The sequence below is a fragment of the Dreissena polymorpha genome, chromosome 16, assembly GCF_020536995.1.
Source record: "Dreissena polymorpha isolate Duluth1 chromosome 16, UMN_Dpol_1.0, whole genome shotgun sequence".
Classification (NCBI taxonomy): domain Eukaryota; kingdom Metazoa; phylum Mollusca; class Bivalvia; order Myida; family Dreissenidae; genus Dreissena; species Dreissena polymorpha.
In genome coordinates, this window is record NC_068370.1 from 24,236,171 (window position 1) to 24,257,154 (window position 20,984).

At 34.0% G+C, this 20,984-nt stretch overlaps 2 protein-coding genes across 2 annotated transcripts in view; one reads left to right on the forward strand and one right to left on the reverse strand.

Moving 5' to 3' along the window:
• LOC127861999 (dystrobrevin beta-like) overlaps window positions 1–11,574 on the reverse strand; it is a 73,347-nt gene extending 61,773 nt beyond the window's left edge. Inside the window, exon 1 of the mRNA XM_052400846.1 lies at window positions 11,519–11,574. Coding sequence (XP_052256806.1) covers window positions 11,519–11,537 — 19 coding nt within the window. The 5' untranslated portion in view covers window positions 11,538–11,574. The remainder of the gene's footprint in view (window positions 1–11,518) is intronic.
• A 287-nt stretch (window positions 11,575–11,861) lies between these two features.
• Window positions 11,862–19,990, forward strand: LOC127862008 (centromere protein W-like). Its single transcript, XM_052400871.1, has 3 exons — window positions 11,862–12,015; window positions 16,920–17,033; window positions 19,327–19,990. The coding sequence occupies exons 1-3, from the start codon at window positions 11,929–11,931 to the stop codon at window positions 19,351–19,353; spliced, it is 228 nt and encodes a 75-aa protein (XP_052256831.1). The 5' UTR covers window positions 11,862–11,928; the 3' UTR covers window positions 19,354–19,990.
• Window positions 19,991–20,984: the final 994 nt, after the last annotated feature.

Consider the following 20,984-nt stretch of genomic DNA (forward strand, 5'->3'; position numbering starts at 1 on the left):
ACGAAGTCTATGGTAACAATAATAACGTCACAGAAATTCCAAGTCCCAAAAGGCGCATTACTTTCGCATTTTTTTTTACTTCATATCATATGAAATAATGCCTGCAGGTCTGAAGGATTTATGCTAAAAACAGCTGACTAATGCCTGCACAGACGTTTTGTCAAAGGGCAGACAAACAGAAGTTAAGATGTTCATAGCAATGCAATTATAACCCCCTTTTACCCCATTACTTCGTAATGGTAGGTATCAATGTTCCATAACAGTACTACATGACTGTATATTTATACAAAATCTGTTCAAATGCAGACATAAGGTCAAGTGTGTACTAAATTGACAAATGTAGCAGAAAATGCTATACTTAATATTTGAACTAGTTTCTATTTACTGATTCCTCTTAAAAGTATTGATCAAGGAACAACCACCAAGCTACTGCATTCAAACTGAAGGACCATTATCTAAAAGGATGTTTGAGGTACATGGAATTCCATCTAAAAATCTTTAGGTGATCTTAAACAAATGTTGACTTTAAATCACCGAATAAAAGTCCCCATTATTTACGCTACAAGTGCAAATAATTCAACTGTACAATCCATACATGTTCAAAATCATTTTAATATCTCCTTAAGTGTGACTTGCCAAATGAATGCATTTATTTATTTTAAAAACTGATAGAAGTGGCGAAAGAGACTATCCCTATCATATACATCAATAAGGAAGTGTGACAAATGATTCTCTTGAAGTATAAGAGCCTCAGAAAGGGTATATATTTCATATACCGCTGTTACATAAAACAAGAAGGTTGTTATATTTTCCATATACCGGTTCTAGGAGTGGCCCATATCTTATAGACACAGATAAAAATGTGTTGTATCCTCAAGTTATAACCGAACACATTTGATGACATAAATAAATGCAAAACAAAACATTTATTTACTGTTATATTCATAAAATAGATAGTTCATATATGTCATGATCACAGCTTGTTAGTGAAATATGTATTTGAGAAACTTGCAATTTACATAGTTTAAAAGTGAAAACTGATATTACTAGTTTGACAAAATGTCAAGATGCTCTATTAAAAAACCAATACATCATACAATTGCTGCTTCCCTAACATCACAACAACTACAAAAACAACAACTGTTGCTGCTGCTACTACTACTACAGTGTTTTTTTTGGATAAAATATTCGGCGTTATTCGGCCCCATTCCCCCATCTCTAGTCTACATTTTTCCCCAAAATATTTCAAAAAATTTCCCTCTAGGAAGTGTATTCAATTTTAATCAATACCTCATTTAAAGGCTCTATAAAGGTGATGATCCGTAATTATTTACTGATTTTTAAATATTATTTTCATATTTTATTTATAAAGGTTATAAAAAAAACAATATATATATGCTATTGGACATTACATTAAAAATGAGCAATACAACTTGTTTTGAGCTCAAAATAAAGTGTCCTCCAAGTCAATTTTGTTAACAAACAATCCGTTTATTTACATCGCTGTTTACTCGGGCAAGAGAAAGTGAAAGTGACTCAGGTAACCAAAAATATATCGATGATTTTTAAAGTTTTCCGGTATAACTAACAAAGTAGGTCTCTTCTAAATGGTTAAAACGTTTATAGTGAACTATTAAGTTACTTTCTGTTGTTTAAAATAGAATTAAAACTGAATTTTCTTTCGGCTATGTTTAGCATTTGTCACCGCTCTGAGGCTACACATCACGTTAGTTGCAAAAATGTAAACATTTCTTCCAATTATGAAACGGGTATATCTTCCATAATTCTTGGCAACGTTGTACCTAAGCTGTGTTATTAGCAGTTTTTATGCCAGAGTAACTGAAATCCGGTAAAAATTTGACCAGTTGATATGCATAATAAAATTGGATTTGTCACCTTTATAGAGCCTTTAAATACGTCTTTCGTTAGGAATTTATTTACTATAATTTTCGTGAACTGCCGCATCCGCGTGTTTACTTTCTTATTGACAAATTCGCAGAAAAGCCACGAAATGTTGAATTTTGAACATGAACGTAACATGTTGATGAAAAAAAAGAGTTGGAATAATGTTTTTATCTCTATGTATGGTGAATTATAGTGTTAAAACTCGATTTTGTACTGTTACTTGCTAAGCATTGAAATTTCCCCTTTTTCCCCTTTTATGCGCGAATTTTCCCCCCCTCAGGGGACCCGACCCCTTTCCCCCAAAACTGAAAAAAAACACTGTACTACATGTAATACTTCTATGCTGCAATGCTATGCTATTGCTGCTGCTACTACTGCTATTACTACTACATTTAATTAATTTATTGCATATAAGTTTAAGAGGTTTAAAACATAACCTTTTTCAGTTTGTTTGTGAGAAACCAAAATATTGTTTAATGAATTTATTACCAAAACGCCAAAAGAAATGAATAAGTTGTTCAACAGAAATTGTATGGCCTCCAAAATGGCAGCAACAAGTGCAACCAAAATAAAGATATTTCAGAGGTCAGTGGAAAGTGCAGTATAAAAATTGTGTGCATATTTGTGGAACATTTCTGCCAAACACATTCAGCTTATTATTAAAATGCTGCACTTATGTTTACCAAACAAATAACAGTAAATGTCAAAACATACTACGGCTTAACCAACAGAATAGAACCAAGAGTGCCAAAGGCCCAAAGGCGCTTAACTCAGACCTAAATACAAATGTTCTGACCCAGTTTTGGGTGAATAAATGTGTTCACAAGGTAAATGCTGACAGCATACAATGAAGGACAATTTATGGACAAAAGGTGAAAGGAATGCTAACCAAGAGCATGTTGTGCTCAGGTGAGCTAAAAACAACTTTTATGCTTTTTAAGAAATCTGATGCAGGGAAAAATTAATGTTGGAATAATATAAAAATACTTTTTTTTCAATTCATTATATGAATTTTAGGTGCAGCAATCAGACACACATCTCAGTTTGTCGTTGCCTTAATATTGACTGTTTGACCAGTTAAATGATTAATTCATTCTTTTATTGTTACATATTTTCTACAAATGCCATTACTATACTTTTTACAATAACAAGAGCTGTCTCCATAGGATGACATATGCCCCCGAAAACGCTTTGATAGGAGTTATGAGCATTTTTCGAAACCTAAACGCATTTTTCTAAACCTTAAACACGGACCCTAAGTCAAGGTTAAGGTCAAAGGGGTCAAAATTTGTGTGCGTATGGAAAGGCCTTGTCCATATACACATGCATACCAAATATGAAGGTTACATCTCAAGCGACATAGAAGTTATGAGCATTTTTCGCAACCTAAATGCATATTTCAAAACCTAAACGCGGACCCTAAGTTCAAGGTCAAGGTCAAAGGGTAAAAATTTGTGTGCGTATGGAAAGGCCTTGTCCATATACACATGCATACCAAATATGAAGGTTACATCTGAAGCGAAAGAAGTTATGAGCATTTTTTGAAACCTAAACGCAGATTTTGAAACTTAAACGCGTATCCTAGGTTCAAGGTCAAGGTCAAGGTCAAAGTGGTCAAAATGTGTGTGCGTATGGAAAGGTTTTGTCCATATACACATGCATACCAAATATGAAGGTTACATCTGAAGTGACAAAGAAGTTATGAGCATTTTTCGAAACCTGAAAGCAGTTTTCCAAACCTAAACGCCGACCCTAAGTTCAAGGTCAAGGTCAAAGTGGTCAAAATGTGTGTGCCTATGGAAAAGCCTTGTCCATATACACATGCATACCAAATATGAAGGTTACATCTGAAGTGACAAAGAAGTTATCAGCATTTTTCGGAACCTGAAAGCAGATTTTGAAACCTAAACTCAGACCCTAAGTTCAAGGTAAAGGTCAAAAGGGTCAAAATTTGTGTACGTATGGAAAGGCCTTGACCACATACACATGTATACCAAATATGAACGTTACATCTGAAGCGACATAGAAGTTATGAGCATTTTATCACAAAAGTGTGACGGACAGACAGAGTGATAGACAGACGGACGGACGGACAGACGGAAAGTTCGATCACTATATGGCCTCCTTCAAGGGCATAACAATATAAATATGTTGTGAAAATGATATTGTATGCAATGTACCTTGATGCAGGACAATCCAATAAATAATTCATCACAAACATTGCTTACAAATCATTACACCAATCCCAAAGGGATATATTTGCTCTACGCTTGTTATGGAACAAATATTTCCTAGAATAAAATTATCACAAGATTAAAATCCCAACAGGGACAAATTTTGGCTTTCAATCTGTTTGACACATATTTGCTTATATCCAAGTAATTTTATCATAATAAATGTTTAAATTAATTGTAATATTATGTATGCTTTTTTATCATTTACCATAGATTTATTGACATTTTTTAACCTCTGGCTCATTCTGTTGGAAAAACAAGCAAATTTTGTACATGTATACCATGCCTATTGTAAGACAGAACAACAAGATAACTCTTTCACTTTAAAGCCATGTTGATGAAGCAACCTGCCAAACATGCTGGCAAAAAAACATCCTCTGTGCTTGCATCTGTGCATTTAAACATACTTAATAGCACTTAGGAAAAGAACATTTTTAAATCTACAGAGGACATTAAAACATCGTAAAAAGATGACATTTTTTAATAGAAATATTGGAAATCTTCAGAAAAAAATACAAGCAATTAATACCCATTGAAAAATACAACATTTTATAGATCCTTGAAAAAACACTAACATCATTCCAGCACAAATCAGTAGTTATTTTATATAACTTCTGTCAATGAATACAAAATAGCACACAGAAGATTGTTCTTTCAATGGATTTTCTTTATTTCTACTTTCTTAGAGCCATCAAATGGCTGATCAATATTCATTAGGCCTATTTTCTGGTCATACTGGACTTATAAATAGTCCCCTGCTTTGGAAATTAATGATTGAAAAGCCGACCATTTGCCCTATAAATGGCATTATATGACACATCAATAATGGTGGTCACATTTTTTCCTTTTTACTGTCAGCATTCGCCGTTAAATTGATTTGTGAGCACTGAAGATGTTTTATACTATTAACCATTCATAGCATTATTTTGTGATCAATCGTTTGCCACTGTTGCGTCTTTAATAAGTGAACTGGGTAATACAGCACATTCCATTCAAGTAAAGTATGACAAAGTACACAACAGAATGCCACTAATAACCCTTAACAGTAAAGCACATAATATTCTTGAGAATTATAATAAAAGTTTCTTAGGTTTTATATTTTACCATATTTCCAATTCTGTGTACAGAATTGTTATTTTAAGAAGGAAGTTTGTATACGAAATATTCATATACATGTAAGTATGACTTAAGTTTAGATATTTCTTAATTAAAAAGCATGACGAAAAAGCCCAATGCCGTCTGAACAATTCCCAAAAGGGAGGATGATTTCTTCAATTTTGTTCCCAAAGTGCATTATCTTCAAGTTAACAAACAACACAAATCCTTTCCAGTTTCAGGGGTTTTCGCACAATAATGTTTAATATTTATACAATTAGAAATTTTTAACCAATACCTTCCTTATCTGCCAAATTAGAATTACCATGTAATTAAAGCTTAAGTCCCCAATTCCCAAAATGGTCAAACAAGCTAGCATACAAATGTATGCTTAAAGAATTAAAATGAAAAGATGTATTCTGTTATATTAAGGTATATTTATATCTATAGGCAGATATTGCATTATAAGTTAACTTCTCCTGCTCATTAGCCCATCCAATGAAACTGAAATTCCTGTACCCACACCAGGCTTTATGTTGGCAATGGAATATTTAGTGAAAACAGCTGCATGCTGAGATAAACTACAACTGCAGAACCAGTTTCCATCACACACAAAATATTCAAAGTTGTTTATTAAAATGTCAATTTGTGCACATTGTTCAAACTGTTGTTTTTTATCAAAAAATAAATTTGTTACAACTTTGGTTGTTTTTGCAATCCTGAATGATATAGCAATGCCTAATAGATAAATTGTGAATCGGAGCCAATTTCAGTGACCCCTGTACAAAATACAGTGGGCATGTTGAAACACAATATTGTTTTTTCTAATTTAAGACCTGTTAATACATATATATAATAAAAAGCACACTTTACATCATGTATAAATGATACATGACAAAGAATGCACTTAATAATAATAATTTTCAATTCAATGGGCAGTATATAGACTTCACATTTTCTGTATATTGGCCTTTTCATTGCTATTATTAACAAGATGTGTTTGTCAGAAACACTATGTCCCCTTTTGCACCGCTTTGAAGCTATACATTTGACCTTTGACCTTGAAGAATGACCTTGAACTTTCACCACTCAAAATGTGCAGCTCAGTGAGATACACATGCATGCCAAATATCAAGTTGCTATCTTCAATATTGCAAAAGTATTCATTAAATGAGCGATTTTGACCCATATATTTGACCTTTGACCTTGAAGGATGACCTTGACCTTTCACCACTCAAAATGTGCAGCTCCATGAGATACACATGCATGCCAAATATCAAGTTGCTATCTTGAATATTGCAAATGTTAAAGTTGGGGCAAACAAACAAACAAACAAACACACAAACCAACAGGCTGGGCAAAAACAATATGTCCCCCATTATAGTCTATAGTGGTGGGGGACATAACAAGAGCTGTCAGAGGACAGCGCGCTTGACTATTCGAGTGCTTGACAGTATAACGTAAGCCATCATGGAGAGGGGGGGGGGGGATTATGTGGGTGTGTGATCATTTAATACATTTAATAAATGATTTTTCAAAAATAAGAAAACAAAAAAAAATTGGGGGGGGGTGGGGGGAGAGGGGTTATAATGTTGGTGTGTGATCATTTAATAGATGATCTTTCAAAAATAAGAAGAAAAAAAAATTGGGGGGGGTGCATTGTGGTGTGTAAGGCAAGTGTTGTTTTGTCAAACTTTAACATAAATTTATCAATAATATGCATATTCTAAGTATAAAAGGGGCCATATTTCTGTCAAAGTGCTTGATACAGTTGTCTGCTCTTGTTTATAGGTTGGGGTCATGTTGGTAAATAAGTAAGCAAAATATGAAAGCAATATGTCAAGGGACACAGGAAATATTTGGGGTAGTATGCAAACTTTAACATAGATTTATCAATAATATGCATATTCTTAGTATAAAAGGGGCAATAATTCTGTCAAAATGCTTGAATGATACAGTTGTCTGCTCTTGTTTATAGGTTGGGGTCATGATTGTTAACAAGTATGCAAAATATGAAAGCAATATGTCAAGGGACACAGGAAATATTTGGGGTAGTACTCAAACTTTAACATAGATTTATCAATAATATGCATATTCTAAGTATAAAAGGGGCCATAAATCTGTCAAAATGCTTGATACAGTTGTCTGCTCTTGTTTATAGGTTGGGGTCATGATGGTAAACAAGTATGCAAAATATGAAAGCAATTAGTCAAAGGACATAGAAAATATTTGGGGTAGTACGCAAACTTTAACATTTGCACGCAAAAAGACACGGTAACGGGAACGGCAACGCCGGGGTGAATAGGATAACTCCACTTAATATATTTCATATAAAATAGTCGAGCTAAAAATGTCGCAATTAAAATATCTTATTAAACAAGAGTTGGTATATTTGCACATGATAATGAAATGCAACTGGTTACATAGTGGTATGCCATTTAAAATAGAAATGTATTAGGCATACATAGGATTTTGTTTAAGCACAGGGGCCAAGACCCATACATTGCCATTGGTCCAATCTTTTTCTGAATGTAATGTGTCCTTTATTATTTTCTACACTTCTTTAGTACTACGTTAGTAGCACTCACCATAGGAACCTGGCCCCCCCCCAAAAAATAAATCATATACAGCGTTCTAGATAAGCTGCGTATCAGCTTAATATATATACGCATTAGAAATATCAAGATACGCTCAATTTATCATTTCCATGCGTACATTTAAGCAAGCCAATCTGGACTTACACAAATGATGTAAATTCTCTGCGTATAGCGTAAACCAAAAATATAAACCAGGGTTTTTTTTTGGCCCGATTTTATAGCCGAAATTCGGCTATGTTCCCAATCCCAAAAAGTATACTTTTTTCCCAAAATGTGGGAAAAAATTCCCAATATCCCCCCAAAAAATAATAATATTTTTTTTTTTTAGAAAGAAGTGTCTAATGCGTATTTTATCTCAACTTTAATTCAATTACATCTAACAAAGTATTATATGATTTTGTTCTTTTAATTTGAATGATTATAAAGAGTTATATCAAATTTAGTATTTCCCTAATCAGTGGACTTTGCCTATGGAAAAAAAGGCCTAATGAATTTATTTTCCCAATTTCATGAAAATGCCGATAAAATTCCCAATTCCAAAGCCATGGGCTATCTTCCCAAACAGTGGGAAAAAAAAACCTGTAAACAGCTGATTGTCTTTCACCAAAATATGAGACTGGTTATCGTAATAATTAGAGCTAATTTGTGCGCTGGATAAAGAAATAGTAAGCCTGTCGGTATGTACATGTATACTCTGTTTCATCTAGACGCATGGTAAATTTAGTATTGATTTTTTTTAACAGTCAAGCGCTTATGTGTTTATTAAATTATATGAAGAGGTCAGCATGGCTTCTGTGAAGCCAAAAAAAATTACTTCCCAAAGTAAAATTGATTCTTTTTATACGGCAAAAGTTTTATCGAGTAAAAACATTGTACTGCCAATACTGAATGATTTAATTTCCTCTGTTTTCAAATCAAAAAGGACACACTTAAACGCAAATAAAACAACTGTTGAAAGTTGGCAAAAAAGTTTTCCGTGGCTCACAGTGGTGGAAGCCTATAAACAAAGGCCGTTAAAAAACAACTTTAAGAAACCTACTACTTTGAAGGAATACACAGTTAATGATTTATTGTGTTTAACATGATTAAAGTAGTGTGACTGTACCGCGACTATATTGTTGTTTTACTTTTAGCAAATTACCCTTCAAGCAAGGCAATATTTGACCATGCTTTGAAAAGTGGGGTATTTATCCTCATGGGTCAAAAATTATTTATAACGCTGCATATATGATATGTAATATATGGCACTCACATATTTTAAAGTAATTTAAATCCTTGAGCATTTAAATAAATTGTAATAATAAAAACAAGAGCACCGCATAACGGGTGCCAACGCTTGGCTGCAGGTTCAGTTTTGAATAAATGAAAGCTTGTCAGAATTTATTTTATTTTATTTGAGACCACAGTGACCGTGACCTTGACCTAGTGACCCAAAAATGAGTGTGGCGAGTAGAACTCATCAAGGTGCATCAACATATGATTATGAAGTTTTTAAAAAATTTAACGTGTCAATTCACGTTCTGTGGTGCGTTATAACTCTAGGAAAAACAGCGTCAAAAGACGTCATTTGATGCGCTATGACTTCCCCAGTCATTTAAAAATATATATAATTTTTTGTATTGTTTAATTGTTTTAAAACTTTTCCGCACAGATAATAAAATCCCGACTCATCCTTTTCAACCCGACTCTATAACTGTATACTTACTGCTTTTCAAGTTTCTATTTATTACCAAATAATCTCGTTTATTCCGTTCTCATAAAAAACTTTCTGGTAAATCTTTACGATAAAAGCTCTCAATTATTTCTTTAACACAAACCTTGCCATTTTTCTATAGTATCAAATAAATTTAAAGGGACTATTTATAGATTTGATGAAATATTGCCTCTAAACATGCGTCAATCCCCTGACATGTTGTGTGCTTGTTAAAACGCTCAATACACGCACGCGCAAATGATGCGACGTTGTACATGCTGCATATTTTTCGCGCTCTTTTTAATTGAGAAAAAGATTCGACACAAAATATATTTGCACTGCTAATTTGAAGCAAGAATATTTTAACGTTGCGGTAACATTTACATTCGGAAGTGTGTTTTGGATTAAAACGCGTTAACATCGACTTACGGGAATGGGTTTTGGATTACCGTTTTAATTATTCCCATTTGAAATTTCAACAAATATTAACAGTTGCGTCATGAATTCAACAATAATTTGGTTAAACACTCTACGAGTCGAATAAATGTTCTGACGGAATTATGCATGAAAATCATGTTGTCCACGAGGATTACGGACGGTTGCCGTCATCAGTCTTCTAAGTATCTATTATCGGACGAAACATTTACAAGTGTGCGTAATTAATTCAACAAAAATGTGTTAAAGCACATTACATGTTGAATAAATGTCAGAAAAACTAGGTTAATCAGTTCTATAAATGGACATGATGAAATATACATGTAATGGAATTAAATTGTTATCGCATAATTTAACCGGGAGTTATTTGCACAACTTACTCGCTATAAGTAATTAATTGTTCACCACTTGCAATTAATTTCTCATATTAATTATGAGTCATAGGTAGCACTTGTTTACAGTAAAAAGGTGTGATGATGATGCCCAAAACCGTCTTTAATGTACTGTACTGTACTAGTTACCGGTTTTATATTATGTAAATGATACAACTTCTTGCTAATCAAGTTACGTTAACTCTTACTTCTTACCCAACCAACGTCAATCTAAAATAATGGTCGATAGTTAACCCCGCCCTTATAAGCATTCATGTAACCGATTGGACGATGAACATCACAGTTTGACAACTGGAAAGTTACCTGATACATCCTTGTCAGCATTTAAATGACAGTGTAATGTGGCTAGAATAATTGATAAGCGTGGCATGCTATTCTCTTATCAGTGGATTATCCATTACCCCATGTGGTGTTTATGGCGCTTACTTGTGAAAGTAGGTACCGAGTGCTCTTTTAAAACAGGGAATATTGATACACTGATAGAGAAACCTTGATTGTCAATTTTTTTTGACAATCTCCACTTTGTTTGACTGAAAAATACACTGATCGGAAAATTTCAAGCGCCCTGGGGACTCTGATTTTGAAATTCAAGCGCCCCGGCAAGGGCTTGTTAAATGGCCTGTGGCAAGCCCTGCTGGGGTTTTCTCTGAAAACAGCCGAGCTAATAAAATTAACAAATGTAATCATGTCCACAAAGTATTATCATATAAGAGCATATAATCGAAGAGCTAGAACAAACAAATAAATGGATGACAGGCAATGAAAGTGATAGGTCATCAAGACAGGTACCAAGACTGGCAATAGGCAATAGGATCAACCATACTATGACTGTCCATACATCTTACTGTTACTCTCAACACACATATATAAAGCTTATAAAATATTATGCAAATTGTGAACCAAACTATGACAGCATGAATGTTTAGTTGTGAAAATATTTAAAAACTCTGTTAGACAAAATAACAACAGAAATCTCATTATACACGTAAATTACAAATTCTGTTTACTCATGCTGTGTACACTCTGGCTCTGCCCGAGTTTCTGATTCATGATTTAATAATGAGGAATATGCAAAATAAGCAGTTTATCTAATTGTAAGCATCAGAAAAATGGCATTTATCAAATGCTTTACTATATACATCAGTTAAGAAAAAAATAATTACAAACCTGGCCTGTATGTATCCATTTAAGTCATTTGCATGCGAATATTTCTTTCTAATTACATATGTAGGTCAAAGGTTAAACATGTTTTGAAGCACCGCAGTAACAATGATGAAGGTTTCATACCACTAAAATGTGTATCATTATCATAAATTAAAAAGAAAGCTAGTCAACCCTTTTAACACAATTGTTCAGATTGTATTACTACGAATATTTTTATCATAGTTAAGTAATAAATTATTTTTTTTCATAATTAAGACAAGCTACTTATCTAATGTACAAAAAAAAGGTTCTGACCTGTGTTGCTTTCGTACGATTAGTTTCGTTGGGGTCTTTTAACTCAAGAAAACAAGCATTATCTGACGTAGATCTCAAAAAGCGGAACGTTTAATTTTGATTTAAAAAAGATAATAAAAATGCTCAGCAAGTTACCGTCTACCAATTTGAAGAAAATTGTTAAGCAAAGATTTGACGAAGCTTCGATTTCTAAAATCCACGCAATGGTAATGTCAACCTCGTCCTGACACTTGAACAGCCTGACGGATGGACACTTCGTTGCTAACTTTTTTAAGGTTCATGGGGGGGATAAATTTCATTAAAACTTCTCTTTGGTTTTTCTTCATTGAATTTGGTACAATATGGTCAAACTATATATCATTTTAAAGCTTAAGACGGATAGAATAACATAAACACATTTTTGACATTCAATATTTGTGTGCTTTATTCATATTTTGGTTTAAAACCAATACATTTTTACACTAATTCACAAAATCTCAATCTAAAGTTAGGAAGGATATGCACTACCTTAAGTTGAATAAATACAAAGCTATATACATATACAAGGTCAAGTTAGCAACATTTCACAGAAAATAATTGCCATAAAACAACAAATGAGTTTTTATTCAACTGCCTTTTTTGGATAAATATCCTAAACAAAGTTCTAAAAATAACTAAAACGTAACTACTTTTTAAAAATCCAGGTACGGTGGATAATAAGAGTCACTATTATATTTCAAAGGCTTAACAATTTTGTTATTTACCTCTCAACCAAATTGCAAATTTTACACCATCTCAAATTGAAATACATTGCAGACGACATATAAAATTGTAAAGAAATAAAGAAATTGGCAAAACTATTGATTTTATAGTTCGATTCCTTCTACCCATTTTGAAAGCGTGGCCATCGCTGTGATCCGTAGAAAAACGTGCAAAACAAATCGGTCGAAACCACGTGCAGTGGTGAGAAAACCAGGTATGTGTATACACATACCTGAGAAAACACATGTACTTATTTTGACAAGTGTGTGGTACTAGTAAAACAACTATTAACATTAATCAGCAAGAGATCGCACTTAATAACAGAAATGACCACGCAGAGATATCATCACTTACCCTATTGCAAATATTTTCCAGCTGAAAATTGTCCCCCACACGTCTTTTTTAGTTTATTTGTTTTGTTTTTCTGGAGCCGAAGTGCATCTTACAGAATATCCATCCAACTTCCGTTGTTTTCACTTTCGTTATTAAAAACTCCGTTTAAAAGAATTATTTCTACTTTAAGATTGTTAAAGCGATGTATTATTATATATTATTGATAGAATTGTATACCGTGATGAATTGAACGGAGTTATGTATCGATCTTTCTGTCAGTCTGTAAGCGTACTATTTTATGCGCAATAATATAAGTACAGTGATTCGACAACGATTGTAAACATTGGTGAAATGCTTCTTACATAGTTATTCTTTTGAGTGTTTATGAGGTCTGATCGTGCAGTTTGCAAACATCAAAGGAAAGATTACAATCCAATGCATTTGTCATCGTCAACCGTTTGGAATGTCAATTAGGCGATGAGTGAGTTTTTAGCATGTTTCTTTCTATTTTATTAATTTAAAAATGGCTGCCCCCATGGTGATGAAATGACATGTGTTCGAGTTTTGATATTTTTAGATATGTAAACTTTTTTTACTATTTAAGCGCAACTTGCCCACGTCAATGTCGATATTATTCACTAGTTATATAATTTTCCGCCGAAATACGTGGAATAAACATGATTCAGATTTTTGAAAATAATGTATATTTTAGTGTTAAAATCGCTTTGTAGTTTGATTGATTTTGTGGATGTTATGATACGTTGATGTACAAAATTGGTAGCAGTTTGAAGGAAAAACATCCTTTCAAGCATATATGTATACATTTTCTATGTGGCACTCTTCCTTTAGTCAAATTTGAGTTCAATGCTAGGGGTCCCACATTTTTCAAAATGAAGCCTCTACATGAACCTTAACATGATATAAACTGCGAAAACAAAATTTAACGTCGTCGCAAAATAACATAATTAAGTGTATTGTATTGAATATACCAAGAATTATTGACTTTTAAACACTGTTTAAAATAATATTGCATTAAACAACAGTCAAAATGTGTTACATGAATAAGCCGAACCTTCCTTAACTACGGCGTAAGAAGTTTTATTATCCCGTGCCATAGGTGAAAGGATATTGTTTTGGCGTTGTCCGTCCATCTGTCCGTCCGTCCAGCACTTTTGTGTCTGGAGCCATATCTTGGAATTACTTTGGCGGATTTCATTGAAACTTGGTATGAGTATATATATGGATAAGAATTAAGAGGATGATGTACACCAAATGGCATTGTACACCATCTGTCAATAACGGAGTTATGGCCCCTTGTATCTTGAAAAAATGCTTTTTTGTGTCCAGAGCCATATCTTGGAAGTGCTTGGCGGATTTCATTGAAACTTTGTATGAGTATATATATGCAGTGCTCCAACTAGGCCTAAATCGAAGGGCGCCTTGCCCTCCCGAACCTCCGCCCTGCCCCCCCCCCCCCCCCCCTAAAAAAAAAAAAATATATTTTTTTTTTTTTACATATGATAATTCATAAATCTCTTATTACATTGTAATTAGTTTAATCCTCATTGTAGACATTATATTTGAATGGTTTAATAATAATGGGAATAAAACAATTATTTATAACATATAAATTAACATGCAATAGGAAGCATTCCAGAAACACCCCCGAGCTCGAACGTGCCCTTTTTACAAAATACTGCGCGTCAAAAGTGCCCTTTTGACAAAATACTGCGCGTCAAAAGTGCCCTTTTGACAAAAAAGCCCCCCTGCCCTTTTCAAATCCTAGCTGGAGCACTGTATATGGATAAGAGGATGATGCACGCCAAATGGCAATGTATGCCATCGGATAATAACGAAGTTATGGCCCTTTGTATCTTGAAAAAAAAAATTTTTGTTTGTCCGGAGCCATATCTTGGAAGTGCTTTGAGGGATGTCATTGAAACTTGGTAGAAGTATATATATGGATAAGAGAAAGATGCACATTGGCGTTATCCATCCGTCCAGACAACTTTTTGTGTCCAGAAGTATATTGGCGGGGGATATCAATTAAACAAATTTGCCTGTTTTATAATGTGTCAAACTCACGATTTTATGCATTTATTATAATATATATATATATATCATCCTTAATAACTGGCTTTACTTTATTTGCAAGTCTGTAGTTAGCTTCAGAACAGTCTTTCTCTACACACCTGTGCAACAAATTGGTCACTAGCTCATACATTTATGCATTTCATCTTTTCGTATATACAGTGTCCGACAAATTTCTTATTTTTCAGGTAGCCCACTGGGCTACCAATAAAAATATTTGGTAGCCCATAAAATTTTCCTACAAGATGATAAGAGACAGGTTTTCATCTTTATTTTATTTCTTCATTTTCATATACATAATATGTATACATACATATACATAAAACAGCAAGTAGTCTGATGGACACAGTCAATATCGTAAATTAATGTTACAGTACAGGCACCGTGTACTTAAATGTAAATGTACCAAAGAAAATCATATACTACATGTAGATATTACTTGTATGTGTACTAAAATTCGGACAGCACGTTAAGTCGTAAACGTAAATAAAGCGTTTAGATGATCAATACGATTGACTCGTATGGTGTTAATCAATGCAATTGCCCTTTTTAACAACAAATACCGAGTTTCAAGAAATCAAGAGTATTAAATCATTTATTTACTTGTGTCCGACTTTAAGTACTGTTCGCATTTACATATTGCATCCGTATGTTACGACACTTGTGTGCAGTCAGTATACAATACAATAATTGTTTCAATAATGAAGGAACTGATACAGCGTAACGGTAACGATACAGCGTGTTTACATGATATTTTATTAAGAGAAAATGTCAATGCCAAATACAATTCGCGAGATACCCCAGTACTTTAGTTGAAATTCACAACGAAACTTTTAATGGAATTAAATTATCTCAATGTTGTACCCGCTACAAATTTTTTATTTACAAATAAATACACCCACGCCAATTTTCGCGCTCTTTTTATCAGGACAAAGAAATTCATTTCTTAAATGTAGAATTTTGTAACCTAAAATAGCTGTACACAACGCGTGCAAACCGTGGCAGGTTATTTACGCATGTTGCAATACAACGGTCCTGATTGGGAGCTTATTTCATCATATCTTTAAATAGAACCATATGCCGAAATTCATTTGACTCTTTAGAAAATTTCAAACGTTTGTGTCTATGACTCTTATCGTCTATATTACCGACCCATAATTTGGTTTTAAATATAAAAATCGGGCAAATATGGGATTATTGATTAACAGTCGATTAATCCAATTATTAATTGACAATGCAAACTAATTAGCAGGTGTTAACCGCGTTCACAAAGTTGTCATTAATATTCATTTTCGGTTTCGTTACCGTTTTGAAGAATCCGCTATTCTTTTGATTTATTTAATGTTTGGCGTCCTTGGATATTTAACGACATCAAAAACGTTGTCGCTATTACTCATTGTTGCGGTTTTCAAAGAATTCCAAACTGCGAAATAGTTGCATCATGTGCGCCAACTATCCAACCGGCTCTCATTATATTATTAGCAGACGACAAATGTTGATTCTGATTGGATGATTAAAATTCACTGTTACTGTTTAAGGCATTACCGCAAGTGATCGGTGACTGATTAGATAATTGATTGCACTTTGTTATCGGATTATAAGCAATACACAGTGTACAAACACATGGTCAGCGTGTTTATTCTACGTATGTCTGTCAATAAACCGGGCTACCGCTCTTATAGATTTATAGTAGCCCGGCGGGCGTCAGCTGGAAAATTTCAGTAGCCCGATGAAAAATTTTGGTAGCCCCCGGGCTCCGGGCAATGGATTTGTCGGACACTGGTATATATCATGGTTACGAAAGGGCTGAATATGAAACTTTTGTTTTTATGGTTGCAAAAAGAAAATGACATGTGTGTAATATTACATAGGGGTAAAGGTAGGGATCACCATAGCAGGTTGCTTATACACAGTGAAGAAAACTGCTGTTTTTTTTTACTCGCAGGCCTGGTTGAACTACCTGTTGTTCGAGCAGAAGTTGGCCAAGGCAGCAGCAGACTATGCCAAGCAGGACCGCTCTGCAGTCATAAGGGAGCAGCATGTCCGTAAAGCTGCTAAGGTTTTGTGTTCAGATTTGTTCCTGTTTTTTTGTGTGCCTTGTTCAGGGAAAACTATGCTTAATGCATGGGCCTAGTGTTGTCACAGATTAGCCTGTGCAGTCTGCAAAGGTTAATCAGGTATGACACTTTTATTTTTAATGGAATTTTTCGTTAGAAGGATGTCTCTTCTAAACAAAAATCAAGTGGAAAGTGTCGCCCCTGATAAGCATGTGCCAACTGCACAGGCTTATCTGGGACGCCTCTTTATGCACATGCATTAATTAAGCCCAGTTTTCCTAGCATGGGGCTTTATTATGCATACTCGTGTTGCTACACTCATGCTCTTTTAAGATAGCTTGTGAAGATGACTTCTCATGTGAGCTTGTGTCTTGTCTTAACAACTTTCTTTGGTTTTATTGATGTTAAATCTATTTATAAGGTGTTTAAACGAAATTTCTAGTTTTTAACCAGGTTTTCCGAAGGAAAAAACTGGTTATTAGATTGGCGAATGCGGGCGGGCTGGCGGAACAAGCTTGTCCGGGCCATAACTTTGTCGTTCATTGTGAGATTTTAAAATCATTTGGCACATTTGTTAACCATCATTAGACGGTGTGTCGCGCGAAAAAATTACGTCAATATCTCCAAGGTCAAGGTCACACTTTGAGTTCAAAGGTAAAATAGCCATAAATGAGCTTGTCTGGGCTATAACTATGTCATTCATTATGAGATTTTAAAATCATTTGGCACATTTGTTCACCATCATGGGACGGTGTGTCGCACGAAAGAATCACGTCAATATCTCCAATGTCAAGGTCGCCATGACTAAAAATAGATTTATTTTAAAACAAACTTACAAAGGGGGTTAATTTTGTTTGTTCATTTCGAAAGTTCAGTTTCAGTTGTCTCCCTTTATCAGATTTTTTTCACAATGAAAACCTGGTTTTGTGACAATTTTGTCCCTTGTCTTGACGTCTTTTAGCACCAACATCTACTTGACCTTGCTGTGGGTACACATTATCTCCCGCCAGAGGCGGAGGGATATTGTTTTGGCGTTGTCCGGCCGTCCGTCCGTCACTTTTGTGTCCGGAGCCATATCTTGGAAGTGCTTTGGCGGATTTCATTGAAACTTCGTATGAGTATATATATGCATAAGAGGATGATGCACGCCAAATGGCATTGTACACCATCTGTTAAAAACAGAGTTATGGCCCTTTGTATCTTGAAAAAATACTTTTTTACTATAGGCACTTTTCTGTCCGGAGCCATATCTTGGAAGTGCTTCGGCGGAATTCATTGAAACTTGGTATGAGTATATATATGCATAAGAGGATGATGCACGCCAAATGGCATTGTACACCATCTGTTTAAAACAGAGTTATGGCCCTTTGCATCTTGAAAAAATGCTTTTTGCTATAGGCACTTTTGTGTCCGGAGCCATATCTTGGAAGTGCTTTGGCGGATTTCATTGAAACTTGGTATGAGTATATATATGCATAAGAGGATGATGCACGCCAAATGGCATTGTATACCATCTGTTAAAAACAGAGTTATGGCCCTTTGTATCTTGAAAAAATGCTTTTTACTACAGGCACTTTTGTGTCCGGAGCCATATCTTGGAAGTGCTTTGGCCGATTTCATTGAAACTTGGTATGGGTATATATATATGGATAAGAAGATGATGCACGCCAAATGACATTGTACACCATCTGTTAATTACAGAGTTATGGCCCTTTGTATCTTGAAAAAATGCTTTTTTCAGTGTCAAATATAACCCTTTTGTGTCAAGAAGAATATGGGCGGGGGATATCAATTCAACGAATTTGCTTGTTAAGTTCCATTTTTATAAATTGTTCAATAACAATGTTTATATCTGTATAGAAATAAACCATATATATTTTTATATTTCCAGTGTTTGAACTGACTTTATTTTATGCTTTCTGGTGGTTTATAGAGAAATATCAGTGAAATAAAATTGGTATTTCACTGTTTCGAACAGTGACAAATATCAATATTTTTCACTGTTTTACTGTGAAATTATGTTGTTTTTTTGACAAAATGATGTCATAAATCCCGCAAAATTATCCAGTTAAACTCTTTTACAATGTAAATAAACAGTGAAAAAAAGCATAAAATAAAGCGAAAATGTGTTGGATTCGATGGAATATCGATTTTAATTCACTCGTGATGATAGAAAAAATATATTTTCACTTGTGGCTGCGCCACTCGTGAAATCGATATTCCATTGAATCCAACAAATATCCTTTATGAATTGCTGCTTTATAATTATTGTATCAGAGATTATTTATTTTGCAGAGCATCCTTGGGGCCAGCAAAGGCTGAATTGAACATCAAAAACTCAAGAACACATCTTACTGGGATTGTGCAATTTTCATCTACTGTAAAAATCATATATTTTTTAATCTAATGGTTTTGGACATTATATAGAAAGATATACTGCTCCTCTGGCAAAGATTGAAGGTGGTATATACATGTACATGTAGGAGTCAGTGTTATGTTTGTGGAATGCACTTATTTCTACATTGCTCATGTGATTAAATTGAAAAATTAAAAGTAATCACTATGAAATGCAGATGCACGAGGCACTTTAAGTGCCCAATGATCTACACAATTATTTGTAGTTTAACATCTCTGAGGTATCAGGCACGTTTGTGACTAAGCTCTCATTAATGGCTGCTATAGCTTTTTGTGAAATCAATTAACAGATATTGGCAGCTTTTAATTTAACTGTGTGAATATGAACATTGGCTTATATGTTGATGAGATAAGTTTTGTCACAGAGCCTAAAGTTGCTTTGAATCACACCTTTATGTGTAGTATTGTGAACATAATGTAAATACATAATTTTGTATATATTGTAAATATATTATTTATTAACAAGGCCTGTTACATCAATTTTTATGTATTCTCTGTACACATATAAGCTTTAGCAGATGCAAATAAACATTTTCAAAAGCCATTCAGCTTAGTAGTGTTTGGTTTTACAAACCAACCCATGTGTTTGTGTCAAAACCAACACTTTTTTGGTATTACAGGTTAATTTTTCATCACTTTTGCTATAATTGACTTAACTTTGACAAGTTAACTGTTACGTAGAGAGAATGTAAAATACAGCATAGGACTACTTCTATCATTGAATATCCTTATTACATATCGAAATAACGTGTATTGTAAACAAAAGTTTACACAAAAAGTTCATACAACCTAACTATCCTATTTATTTGTCAAAGCTGCCTAAGGCCGTCTTTTCTGTACATTTGTTTGAATGTTTATATCCAGCAGGAACGTTGACTGCCAAAAAAATCCCACAAATGTTCATGTTTAAGAAACTGCAAAATTACAAAAACACTTTAAAGGGACCGTCAACCAGATTGACGAAAAAAATAATAGTTTTAAAATGGATCTACCGTATTTTTTTACAATTAATAGTTTATATTGATTAAAATATCATGACTTGTATATAACATTACTTGAAAAAAGTTAATATTTTCAGTATATTTGATAATAAAATTTTGGGATGTGAAATTGAAATTACATCACGAAAATAGGTGACATAACGATATACAGACTTTAAATAATGCAAGTAGATTGATCATTTTATATATAAAATTCACTACGCATGCACAATTTGCATTCCTGGGTTTTCCACGTGACGATGATGATCAATCTACTTGCATTATTGTCCCCTACCGGTGAAACCGGAGGGGACTTATGGTTTGCACTCTGTCTGTCTGTCAGTCTGTCCGTCACACTTTTCTGGATCCTGTGATAACTTTTAAAGTTCTTCATATTTTTTCATGAAACTTGGAACATGGATAGATGGCAATATGGAGATTATGCACGTCATTTCATTGTTCCTACATCAAGAATTCTGGTTGCTTTGGCAACAAAAATGTTTTTTACTGACAATGGTGGAGTTTCACCGGTAGGGGACCATATTGCTTGGCAATCTC

Coding starts and splice junctions, on each gene's coding strand:
- LOC127862008 (XM_052400871.1), top strand. CDS start 11,929: ATGCTCAGCAAGTTACCGTCTACCAATTTGAAGAAAATTGTTAAGCAA. Junction 12,016..16,919: donor TTTCTAAAATCCACGCAATG/GTAATGTCAACC, acceptor TTTTACTCGCAG/GCCTGGTTGAACTACCTGTT. Junction 17,034..19,326: donor ATGTCCGTAAAGCTGCTAAG/GTTTTGTGTTCA, acceptor TTTATTTTGCAG/AGCATCCTTGGGGCCAGCAA.